The sequence below is a fragment of the Equus caballus genome, chromosome 29 (genome assembly GCF_041296265.1).
Source record: "Equus caballus isolate H_3958 breed thoroughbred chromosome 29, TB-T2T, whole genome shotgun sequence".
NCBI classification, from domain to species: domain Eukaryota; kingdom Metazoa; phylum Chordata; class Mammalia; order Perissodactyla; family Equidae; genus Equus; species Equus caballus.
In genome coordinates, this window is record NC_091712.1 from 20,484,461 (window position 1) to 20,497,278 (window position 12,818).

Consider the following 12,818-nt stretch of genomic DNA (forward strand, 5'->3'; position numbering starts at 1 on the left):
AATTTCTAATCCCTATAAGTAAATATAAGTACATAAAATATATTGCTGTGAAGAGTAAATGAACTATGATTAGTAATATGAGAGTAATTAACTTGTAGTGGTATAGAGGAGATTGATTAAATTTTACTTTTAAAAGAATAGGATCAGATTAAAGCAGAGTAGTTGCCTGACATTAAAGACAAAGTGTGTGGATGGATAAGAGAGCGGGAAGGAGATTCATAGCCGGAGAAGGCTCTGAAAATTTCTTTGTTTGTTCTTAGGCTGTGCATGAGGAGCTAGTATTAACCAGGGCAAGGGGAGGTTAGCTGTGAGAAGCTTGTTGAACTCCTTTTTGAGAGTGTTATCTTGGTTTGCGTATTAGAAATTGAAGGGGGAATGTTTCTGACCAAAAAGAACCCCACAGCAACATGATTTTGGTATTCTATTCAAGGGTGTTTGAAATGGAATAGCTAATAATAAAGAGGTGGTATTGGATGGAAACTAGTATTTGGCTCTAGAGGGAGGTATAATTTTAGATGGTATAATACTGGACCGTTGGAGAAAACTTTATAATTGAATACTTAAACTTTATTATGGCAAAAATAATAGATGAATAATTTTATTTTTCATATTTATATAGCAGCATGACTAAAGAAGGGGTGAGAAGTCAGCATGAAAGACATATGTTCAGGAAATAATGTGTAGGAAGTGGGTAAGATTCCAGACACTTGATGTTGCAGTTGGCAATGACAATTTCTAGTTAGCCAGTCTTGGGAAGAAAATATCTTTCTTTCCTTTTTGATCTAACATTTAACATTAGTTTCCGTGAAATTATTTGTATTAATCACCGTCACTTTGAATCTCACTTTTTATGGGTAATTAAGAAGTGCAGCCTCAAATAAGTTTTAGACTATTTCAGAATATGATTAACCATTCCTTTTTGTTCTGGGAATAAACTAAAATATTTGCTTTTTTTTTTTTTAAACATAAGCAATATTCAGTAGAATATGATGTGTATACATGAAATTAGTTGAAATGATAGTTAAAATGTGAAAAAATGTAATTTGGGGGTGTTAATTTGAATATTGTCTTTAATTTTTAGTGGATAAGGGAAGTAATTATTTACTTTTTAAAGATTGCTGTACCATTTTAAATATTTAGTTCATGATACTGAGAAGCTGAGGTGTACCTCCAAAGTAATATACACACTGATACATACGACCAAATGTTTAGCCGCTATGGGAAGGTAATACAGATATTCACACATCTGCCAACTCTTTTGAAATGTTTTAAAACTTTCTTTGGTAATTTGTAAATGTCACAAGAGTCAAATCTTCGTTCATTCATTCTTATATATTTATTCAATGCCTACTCTGTGCCAGGACCCATAAATATAACTTGTAGAAAATATTTGAGATTAATGAAGATGACAGGAGAAATATTGGGTAAAAAAGGGAACACAGAGAAATAATGTGGAACACTTAGGAGTGGTGCTAAAGCTAAACTTGGGCAGGACGGGGGGGAGGTTGAAGAAAACTTCCCAGAGGAAATGGCATAGAAGTTGAGACCTGAAGGTTGAGTTTGAGGTAACCAGAAGCGGGCAGAGAGGGGAAGGATGAGTCAGCAGTAGGATGTGAAAAATAAATGTTTTAGGTATGATGAATAGTATGTGATGTCCCATAAAGAAAATAATTTGTCAAGTGTGAGGATGTAAAATGAGTTCCATGTGACTGATCAGGACCTTGTGAAAGAGGGAGGGCAAAGAGTTTAGAGCCAGACAGTAGAGCCTTTGAGTAGGGGGCAGGGCGTAATTTTGGTTTGCCCAGGTTAGTCTGGTTTATGCCAGGAATTCCAGTCTTATTATTAATAGCCTCCCTTTCAATTTCAGTTGTGTCCTTATTTAGATGATGAATTATATGGCCACCCCAATTGTGAGCACGTTAAAAAGTTTGAATTTCATCCTAAGAGCAGTGGAAAGCCATTGACATTATTAGGTTAGGCATGTGATACAATCACTCTGTATGTAGTATACAGAACAGTTCCGTGGGATGGAGGGCTGGTGGCAGGGCGGGAGGAATGGATACTGAATGGAAGATGGCCAGTTGGGCATCTGTAGAAATAATTCAGGTGAAACATGATTGTGGCTCTAGTGAGGGATGAGGGGGATTGACGGGAGGAAGTAGGGGACAGGCGGGGCTGGATGTGACTTTAGTACATGGTGTTGGGACAACTGGTTAAACATTTGGGGAAAACTCAGAAAGACCCCTACTAGAGTGAATTCCAAATACATTCAAGATTTACCTGTAAAAAAATTGAACCATTATCATGGAATAGATAAGAAGCATTTACAACTTCAGAGATAGATGGACAGAGAGACACACACAGGAAAAGTAAAAAAAAAAAAAAAAACAAAATTCATAAATGAGGTTGGAAGGAATAGTTTATTTGTATAAATGACTTATGATATTTGTCTTTAGTAAGTGTAATAGTTTATTACTTTTTTATTTTTACATTTTACAAAGTAACTTGATAAAGACTTTTAAAAATAAGGTTTTTTTTGATGACTTAATTGTGTCTTTGATTCAAACCATAGAGAAGTAGAAGCCCCATCCTCATTGCTTTATTAGTGAAGATGAGCATTGTTTTGTATGCTTAATGACTTTATTTCTTCTGTGAATCATGTGTTCATACACCTCCAAGGATGACTACTCTGAATTGACCTCATTACCTTTCATTCCTTTTTCTATATAGAAATACCACCTATACATTTTGCCATTATAAATAGCATAATAGAATGCACTGCTTACTGTTTTGTTTTGTTTTGTGGACATGTTGATATTTTGTGCACTTCTCTTTGGATCACCATAATCATCTACTTAACTTGTCTCTTACTAGTGCACATTTCTGTTGTTTCTGCTTTTCTGCTATTTAAACAACACTGTAATGCCCATCTCTTGTATATTACAGACTTTTATCATGTCAATAAATTGTCGGGTTAAAGTGTTTGTACTTTTAAAATTTTGATAGTGATTGCCAGCTTGTCCTTGGCAATAACCTAGACAGGCTCTCTTAATGTGCAGTGCCTTCTGCAGCGGTGAATGAGGAGGCCCTTTTTCCCTATGCCTTTGGAATTAAATATGCAGTTAGTTGCATAAGCCCTTTTCAATTAATGTCCTTTTTTACCTTTGCTAGTTGATCACCACCAGAATATATGGCAACACTTTTCCTGTAAAACCTGTTGCCTTCAAGTCTTGAATAGTTGGGAAGCGACTTGTCGTTCTGTAACAGTAGTCTCACCTGAGAACTGTCAAAGATTTAAAGATTACACTCAATCTTTAAGTCTTTAAGTTGATTGGTCAGCGTATGCAAAAAAATAAACAATTCTTATTACTCAGTAATGTCTACAAAATCCAGTCTTATTGTCCACATCGTCAAGTCCAGGAAGAATAACCAAGTATAAAAGAAACAACAGGTGTGAGAAAAGAGAAATGGTAGTAAGTAGCAAAAGCCCTCAATAGATGTTATAGAATGTGAAACCTTGCTGCAGTGGTGGAGTGGTCAAGAGCAATATTGCAGGTGGCATTTAGGGGCACTGATGGCGGGATGTTGACCTCCACAGAGACTTCGTTTCTAGGGGAGGCAAAGGGAGTCATTAATAAATAAGAACCACTCCTAGGCATCAAATTGCCACAGTAAAGACAAACCAACCGCTGTGAGTCATCGTTCTGGGGCTCATTTTTGATAAAACAGTGAAGTGACATCATCTGCAGAACATGGTATTATAATTTAGGAAGTCAGGGAAAATTTGGTAGATTTTTAAAAGGCAATAAAATGAAACGATTTGTTGTAATTTTTCAGCTTTCCAAAACATCCACTTACCAGAAATTACTCACTGCCTGAGCATGCAGAATGGATGAGACTTCATTAAAGCATGCTAAAAGGAAAAGTTAAGCTTCCTTCTGGAGGAATAAATCAGTGTTACTCATCCTCATGAGTTAGACACTTAATTCTGTGGACCTGACAGATACTTAGAACATAGAATTGACTCCAGGGGGTCCAAGGAAGAGAGAGCTTGTGAGCCTGATGAGTTACAAGGCTTAGTGTTCAATTTCCTGCAGATTCTTCAGAACAACAGGTAAATCCATCAGTTGTGATTGGTAGTTACGGCATATGGAAACACAATTTTCATTTAGATAGTGCCTTTTGAAAGGAAAATCTGTATATTGAAGAAAATGGAATACAAGGATACTTTTAGTTGTCTAAAATTAAAATGTTGCTAACCAAAAATATTTAAAGCAAAACTATTAAAAATGATGAACTTGTTATCTGTAAATCTTAAAAGTATATTTTGGAATCCAGACATGGAAATGAATGCAAACCTAAGGAGGAAAAATACATAGCCAGAGTTCTTACTGATCGCTTTATTTTTAAAAATGTTCATTAGCAACCTCCACTATTCTTACTATGTGCAAGATAGTTCCCATAGATACCCAGCTGGTGGACGTTTCTGGTATTCTTCATTCCTCTGTATAGATCCGTATTCCCATCTGCTGTCACTCTTCCTGTCAGAGACTTCTTATAACATTCGTGTATTGCAGGTTTGCTAAGTGATTAATCCTTCAGCTTTTCTACATCTTTAAAAAGTTTTCAATATCTCTTCATGTCTAAAAGATAATTTTGCTGGGTATATAATTTTCAGTTGACAGTATTTTTGAGTATTTTAAAGACGTTGCTCCTTTGTCTTGTGGCTTACATTGTTCCTGAAAATACGTTGCCATTTTTATCTTTTTTCTTTTATATATAATGTACTCTTTTTCTCTGGATAATTTTAAGATTTTCTCTTTCTCACTGGTTTTAAGCAATTTGGTATTCACTTTATTTTTCTTGTGCTTGGATACATTGAGCTTCTTGAACATGCGGGCTTATTTTTTTCATCAAATTTGGAATATTTTCAGCCATATTTCTTCAAATATTTTTTTAGCCCCCCTCCTTTTTGAGATCCCAATTATGTGTATATGTTGGGCCATTGAAGTTGTCCCATAGCTTAGTAATGTTCTGTTCAAAATTTTTCACTATATATTTTCATTTTGAATAGTTTATATTGCTTTGTTTACAAGTTCACTTTTTCTTCTGTAGTGTCTAATCTGTGTTAATCTAATTCAGTGCCCCTTTTTTTCATTTCTTACATTGTACTTTTTATCTCTACAAGTTTGATTTGAATCTTTTTTATATATTCCAAGTCTCATATTCAGTCTTTCCTCTAGCTTTTGGAACGTTTGGAATACAGTTATAATAATAACTGTTTTAATTTCCCTGTCTGTGATAGATCTGTATAATTTCAGGCTTTTGTTTTATATAATTCTATCATTTGTATACTTTCAGCATTTCTATTGCTTTATATTTCTCTTCATTATGAGTAGTATTTTCAGCTTTCTTGCACACCTGGGAATTTTTGATTGACTGCCAGTCATTGTGAATTTTACTTTCTTTGATCCTGGATAATTTTGTATTTTTATAGATATTCTTGAGCTTTTTTTTTGTTTCACAATTAAGTAATTTGGAAACATTTTGATCCTTCAGAGGCTTGCTTTTAGGCCTTGTTAGCTGAGACCTTAGCAGCGTTTAATCTTGGGCTAATTTTTTCCCACGATTGAGACAGTGCCCCTCTGTTAACTCTCCTCGGTGCCCTGTGAATTCTGAGATTTTCCCCTCTAACTGGTGGGAACAGGAACTATTGTTCCTGTCCTGGGCAAGCTTTGGGGATTATTCCCTATAATGCAGGGTTTCTCAACCTTGGAACTACTGGCGTTTTGGGGCTGGATAATTATTTGTTGGGGGAGGGGACTGTCCTGTATGCTGCCCGACGTTTAGGAGTGCCCTGGCCTCTATGCACCAGGTGACAGTAGCATCCCCCAAATTGTGACGAACCAACAGGGAGTGAAATCACCCTCAGTTCCAAACCGCTGCTCTAACCCTTTTTGATAGTGTTTTCATGTGCATGCCTTGGCTGAGTTCTTGGCTGTGGGCTCCGGGGGGACCTCCTACAGATCTTCAGAGCTAGTGTCTGTACAGCTTTCTCCTCTCCCATACTCTTCCCTGAGAACTTTAACCCCTTGACCTCCCTGGACTCACAGCTCTGTTTCTCAATGCAGGGAGACCACTGGATTCTGCCTGAGTTCCTTCTCCCCCTGACACAGCCAGGAAGCTCTCCCTAGGCAGTGAGCTGGGCAATCATAGGGCTCACTATTGGTCACTGTACTTTGTTGTCTGATGTCCGCTGTTTTGAAAACCATTGTTTCATTATCCTTTTTTTTTTTTTCCTGAGTTTTCTCCAGTGGGTCCCTGATAATGTCATTTTGGCCCTCTTCCTCATTCTTGAATGATACTTTTGCTAGATACACAATTCTGGCCTGGCTGTTATTTTTTTCTAAGTACTTTCAAGGTATTTTAAGCTATCTGCTAGTTTCCGTTGTTGCTGCTGATCAATCAGCTCTCAATCAATTTTTTTTTCCTATCTGATGATCTGTCTTTTTCTCTCTGATATTTTTAAGATCTTCTCTTTGCCTTTGGAATTCTGCTATTTCACTATGATGTATGTAAGCACAGGTTTCTTTTTATTTTTCTTGCTCCCTGAATGATATATTGGGCTTCCTGAATCTTCAGACTCTGTCTCTCATAAATCCTCAAAAATTTTCAGCCATTATCTCTTCAGACATTTCATCATCTTGATGTTCTTCATTCTTTCCCTTTGAAATTCTTGTCAGATACAAAAGGCACCAACCATAAAGGAAAAAACATTAATTGGGCTCATTAAAATGAGAGTCCTTTGTTGATCAGAAACATTAATAAGAAACTGAAAGGGCAGTTTACCAAACGGGCAAATATATTTGTAACATTTGTAACCAACAAAGGCTTGGATCTAGTATATGATAAAGAATTCTTATAATTCAATAAGAAAAAGATAGCATAGAAAAATGTGTGAGAATCTTAAACAGGCATCTCACAAAAGGTATATACATGCCCAATAAACATAAGCAAAGGTTTTCAATATCATTAGCTGTAGGAAAAATGAAATTTCAACCGCAAGAAGATAACGCTACACACTCAGTATGGCCAAATTTAAATTCATAATGTAAAATGCTAGGGACCTTGTGATGCAACTAGAACTCACATAAGCTTTTATTGGAAGTATAATTGGGACAACCACTTTGAAAAACTGCTTGTCTTTATCTGCTAATGTTGAGTATGCTTATAACTCATGACCCAGACGTTCCGTTCTTAAATATACTTAACTCAAATTGTATGTGTGTATATATATACGCATACATTTATATATATGAAATATTTATAGTAGCATTATTTATTTCAGCCAAGACCTGAAAACAACCCAGATGTCCCTCAAAGGCATAATGGATAAAGAAACTGAAATATTCATATGTTGGGATGCTACATAGCAATGAAAAATGAGTGACTGCTGCTACCAGTAACAGCCTGGATGAATCTCACTAACTTAATATCAGGGGAAACAATGAATATGCACTTATCATCCTATTATGCAGTATTTAAATAGAGGCAAAACTACCACCCTTGGGAATGGAGGGCATGGTGATCATCCTAGGAAGGAGCATAAGTGGGAGTTTCTGGGATTCAGTTAATGTTGTATTTCTTGTTTGGGGGAATGTTAACATGGCATATTCATTTTTGAAAACTCATACTATATGCTTATGAATTGTGTCCTTTACTGTATGTATGTTATATATATGTTTATATGTAAAAAAGCTTAATTAAAAAATAGACACCAGGGGCCAGCCCCATAGCCAGGTGGTTAAGTTCATGTGCTCCACTTCGGTGGCCCAGGGTTTCACTGGTTTGGATCCTGGGCACAGACCTAACAACGCTCATCAGGCCATGCTGAGGCAGTGTCACACATAGCAGAGCCAGAAGAACCTACCACTAAGATATACAACTATGTGCTGGGGAGCTTTGGAGAAAAGAAGAACAAAAAGATTGGCAATAGATGTTAGCTCAGGTGCCAACCTTTAAAAAAAAAAAAAAAAGACACCATTTCTTTGCCATCTCAGAGCTTTATTTCAGTAGATAGCAGATATTAAACTTATGCACATGAAAATGTGTATATGGATATAATTTGTGAACATGTATGAAGTCAAAGAAGGAGGTGCTATGAGATCAAGTAACCGAGGGATCTACTTTTATCCTAGAGGTTTTGGCCAGGCCTCTATGAGAAAGAGTTCTTTGAGTTGAGTGAGGAGGAGAATGTTGTAAGATAACGTTGGAGAGGAACGCAACGCTAGGACATACTCAAGAGTTTGATCTTCATTCCCAGATCAGTGCGTACCTTTAGAAGTGTTGTTATTAACAGGCTAGTTATATGATTTGATCTAATTTTTAAAATAATCACTCTGGCTACACTGTGAATCATGGATTTGAAAATGAGCCAAAGGTGAATACAGTTGGACCATTTAGAAGCTATTGCAATGCTCCGGGTAAAAAAAATGATGGCATCACTGATCCAGACCAGGGGTCTGTCAACTTTTTATGGAAAAAGTGTCTGTTGCTTCTACTCAGTTCTCTGTTGTAGCTTGACAACAGCCATAGACAATACATAAATGAATGAGCATGGCTGTGTTCCAGTAAGACTTCATTTACAAAAACAGGTGGCATGGTTTACCAACCTCCGACCTAGACTGGAGAGAAGATAACAAATGTTAGCAAGTGTTTTGGAAGTAGATTTAACAGGACATGGATTGGATTGGGAGCGTAGGTGAGTGGAGAGATTTCGAGGATGATTTCTAGGCTTCTGGCTGGAGTAATTTATGGGTCATGCTGTTGCTGATTAGGGAATAAGTTAGTTAAAAGTCTGCTCACCTAAAATAGTGAGGACCGACATGTCAAGGTTCCAGTGTTTTTCTCATCTTTGGTCTCTAATGACAATATAACAATGTTTCGTGGAGTTTAACCACTGTAACAGTCATGACTATAAATAATTTTATTTTATTCTTTTATACACTTATTGGTCACCTATTACACAGAAAATGAAAAAGTGAGAAAAGAATGAAAGTTAGTCAGTTGTATTGATCAGTTCTTTTTGCGTTTTCTGCTAACAGTAGGAAAGCAAACATAGTTTTTTCAGAGTCCTCATAGCTCATTGACAGTGTCTATAGCCTCATTTTGTCCCTCCTTTCAAAAGTCACATCCTCCCACCACCCCCAACTGCCACCCTTCTAAGGATGAGCCAGAGAGTCTGCAGGTTAGAGCGCATTTCATGCTGATTCTCGTCATCCATTCATGGCCCTGGGTGGAGGTGGCCGCTGAGTGGAGCTGCCTTCTGCCATTCTACATGCTCCCTGCTTGTAAAAGGCTCCTTTTTAAGTAGGAGCCTTGTTACCATGGTTATGTCCAAATTAAAACCGCAATTTGAGTTTTTTAAATAAAAGTGTATATAGTGTTAGGGGCTTTATTTTTTGATTAATTTTTGTTTGTTTGTTTGTTTTACCAACCCTTGACTTCACAGGCTTTGCTCTCTGTGCACGATACTGTGGCTCAGAAGAATTATGATCCTGTATTGCCTCCTATGCCTGATGACATTGACGATGAGGAAGACTCCGTAAAAATCATCCGTCTGGTCAAAAATAGAGAACCACTGGTGAGTTTTGGTCTGCACTTTGTGCTCAGATCTGAGTAGATATCATGATAAAGCCAAATCTGATGGGGACATACCATTTATTCCTCTTTTTAACATATACTTCCTCTGTGTTCTCAAACTTTAAAATAAGTGGAACATTCGTGTTTGAAGACTACGATTTAGAAAAATGAAGCCAAATAAAATGACAGGCATTCTATTGGTTATAAATAGCAGTAATTTTTAAAATGTGTCTTGTTGCCATTTATAAAAGAAAGCGTAACATGCACTAGTCACAGCTTATTTGACATTAAATGGTGCAACTAAAAATAATTGCTTATGGCTTTTCTAGAAAGCTGATTTGAAAGTAATGAGGAGAACTTATGCAATTGGCTGATATGTCAAAATATAAAATATCACCATTTATTTTAGCACCAGTATTTACACAATGTTGAATTATGTCAAGGTGTCTATGGTAGGCAGAATAACGCCCCTCACAACCAATGATATCATGTCCTAATCTTCTTAACCTGTGAATATGTTACCTTACATGGAAATAGGGACTTTTCAGGATTAGTTAAGGATCTTGAGATGGGGAGATTATTCTATATTATCTGGTGGGCCCCGTATAATCATAAGGTTCTTATTAAAGCGAAAGAAGTAGGCAAGAGGGTCAGAGTCACATAGGGAGATGTGATTATGGAAGCCAAGGTTGGAGTGATGTGGCTATAAGCCAAGGAACGCCAGAAGCTTCTAGATAATGGAAAAGTCAAGGACTGGATTCTCTTCTAGATCCTCCACAAGGAATGCAGTCCTGCCGACACACTTAATTTCATTTTGGCCTTCCTGCCTCCAGAACTGTGGGATAATACATTTGTGTTGTTTTGAGCCACAAAATTTGTGGTCATTTGTTATGACAGCAATAGGAAAAGAATACAAAGTGTATCCATATTTGTATGGAACTACATTCAAAAGAAAAATAGATTTCATAATCTGGCAGTTAATTTTAAATGTGTTGTGCCCTATTTATTCTAATTAAGACATTTTTGTGTTCTTAAAGCAAATAGCACTTGATAATACAGTAGTTGCTGGACACGATGTTACGTACTTAATGTATGTCATATTTAATTCTCATAATTGGTATAATTTTTCTCTTTTTACAGACTAGGAACCTCATATTCATAGAGGTGAAGCATCTTGCCCAAAGTGTCACAGCTAATGAGTGTAGAACCAGCATCCACAGTTGGCTCTTTAGCTTCAAATACCAGTTTTTTCTTCTGCACCATATTCTGTCTTTGTATTTTTCCATTTTTGTTGGTTTTTATCTTCTTGTTTCGTTTAAGGGCAACTTTGGTATATTGATAAATGCATTGGACACTCTTATGCAGAAAAATATACAGATAAGTTTGCATATTACGTCAGGGGGTTTATTGAGCCCCTTGAAGCTCATCCATGGACATCCTAGGACTTCCTGTATTCCTGGTTACGATGGTTTAATTTAGATTATAAATTCATGATTTTCGTCCGTGGTTGTAAGTCTATACTTGTAACCTAAATAGCTCTTAATTTTTATTATGGAGGTCATAGACTTAGTAAGAGTAGGTAGTAGTCATGGTGGATGTAGAAAGAGCTGTCCCAGGGGCCTGTCACCATAAAGTGACTCATTTTTGGTGGATTCTGGGCATCTGTCAGCAAGAAAGACGTTTTTGTTTTGATGAATTCAGCCTCTTAGGGAGATAATTGAAAGACTGTCTTGAGGAGGTCAGTAATTCATCACTAATTTCTTCGATCAGTTACGGTTTCCCCAGGAGCAATAGTGTTTGGTGTGTTGGTTTGGTAAGCTCCCATTGAAACAGTCCTCAGCAGCATTTGACTCCCATGCCTCCTGATCAAATAAGATCTTCAACCCATTTATCAAAGAAATTAGGCAGATTCTGCATCAGGATTTCTTAAAAGTTTTAACTCGACCTACTGTAAATTAGTTTAAATTTAAAAAGAAATTGAATGAAGTATATAAAGTAACCTAAAGTTGTATTTATCATAGTTTGTTACTAAGTATATTATTTAGCTAATAAGCATATAACAACTGAAATAACTAGAGCTAACTTTGAGGTGATAACTCTTCATCTATTTGCCCTCTTTTGTTATAGTTTATATAATATGGTATATTTAAAATGAGCATCTGAACTAGGATAATGACAAGAGCTACATATGTTAGATTTGATAGGACCCGGCAAATCTTTGGATATAAAGGGCAAGAGAAGAGAGGAAGTCAAAAATACCATGGGTGGTTTTATTTAGGTGACTAGAAGTACTCTCCATTCATTCAGCAAGAATGGAAGGAAATGCATGGGATAAAAATGACGAATTTCCTTACGGTTATACTGAACCTGTGGGGCTATGCAGGTGCTAGGCGGAGGTTAAAAATTCAGGAAGGGGAACCAGGTAAATTTCTTTAAAAATTGGTTGAATTGCTAAGTTGTTTAAAAGAGGGATATTTGTCTTAAGCATGAGGATGTTTTCCAGGCTTGTAATATTTGTTTATCCAAGGGCTATCATATGCATATCTCAGAATTGTTCAGTTGCTTATTACTGTATCATGGGGTAATTTGGCAACTTAATAGCGTTTTCTTCGCCACTTCCCCCTAAATTTGGAGTGTTTAAAAATTTTAATCCCATTTTATTTTATCCATAATTCCCCCATTCTGTTTATTTGCCCATTTTTACATGAGCTTTTAAATTTTTTCTCTCTGATTCTCAGTTATTTAAAAGTAAATTAGTAAAAGCTTTTTTCCCAAAACATATGCAGGTAACTTTTTTAAACTCTAGGTTTAGTTTCCTATATGTAAGGCAATTTAAAGTAATTTTGAGTACTTTATTTTGAAACATTATTTTAATCAGTAATGCTTTGTCTTCTTCCTAGTGAGCCACAATTTGATCTATGTTTTCTGTTCAGGGAGCTGTATTTTAAAAAATAAATAAAAACTTCATATAGAAAAGAGAGCTTCTACTTGGGATGAAGAAATTCCCAAAATAATTTGTTGGGATTCCTAAAAAAGTATTAAGAGGGGCTGGCTAGTGGCATAGTGGTTGGGTTGTGTGCTCCACTTCAGCAGCCCGGGGTTCGGATCCCAGGCACAGACGTACACACTGTTCATCAAGCCATGCTGTGGTGGCGTCCCAAATACAGAATAGAGGA

At 36.4% G+C, this 12,818-nt stretch overlaps 1 protein-coding gene across 5 annotated transcripts in view; it reads left to right on the forward strand.

Annotated features, from left to right (window-relative positions):
- MPP7 (MAGUK p55 scaffold protein 7) overlaps positions 1-12,818 on the forward strand; it is a 242,308-nt gene that overhangs the window by 156,061 nt on the left and 73,429 nt on the right. For all 5 annotated transcript variants that reach the window (XM_070254737.1, XM_023632090.2, XM_070254736.1 and 2 more), the window contains one exon: positions 9,512-9,643. In XM_070254737.1, coding sequence (XP_070110838.1) covers positions 9,512-9,643 — 132 coding nt within the window. The remainder of the gene's footprint in view (positions 1-9,511; positions 9,644-12,818) is intronic.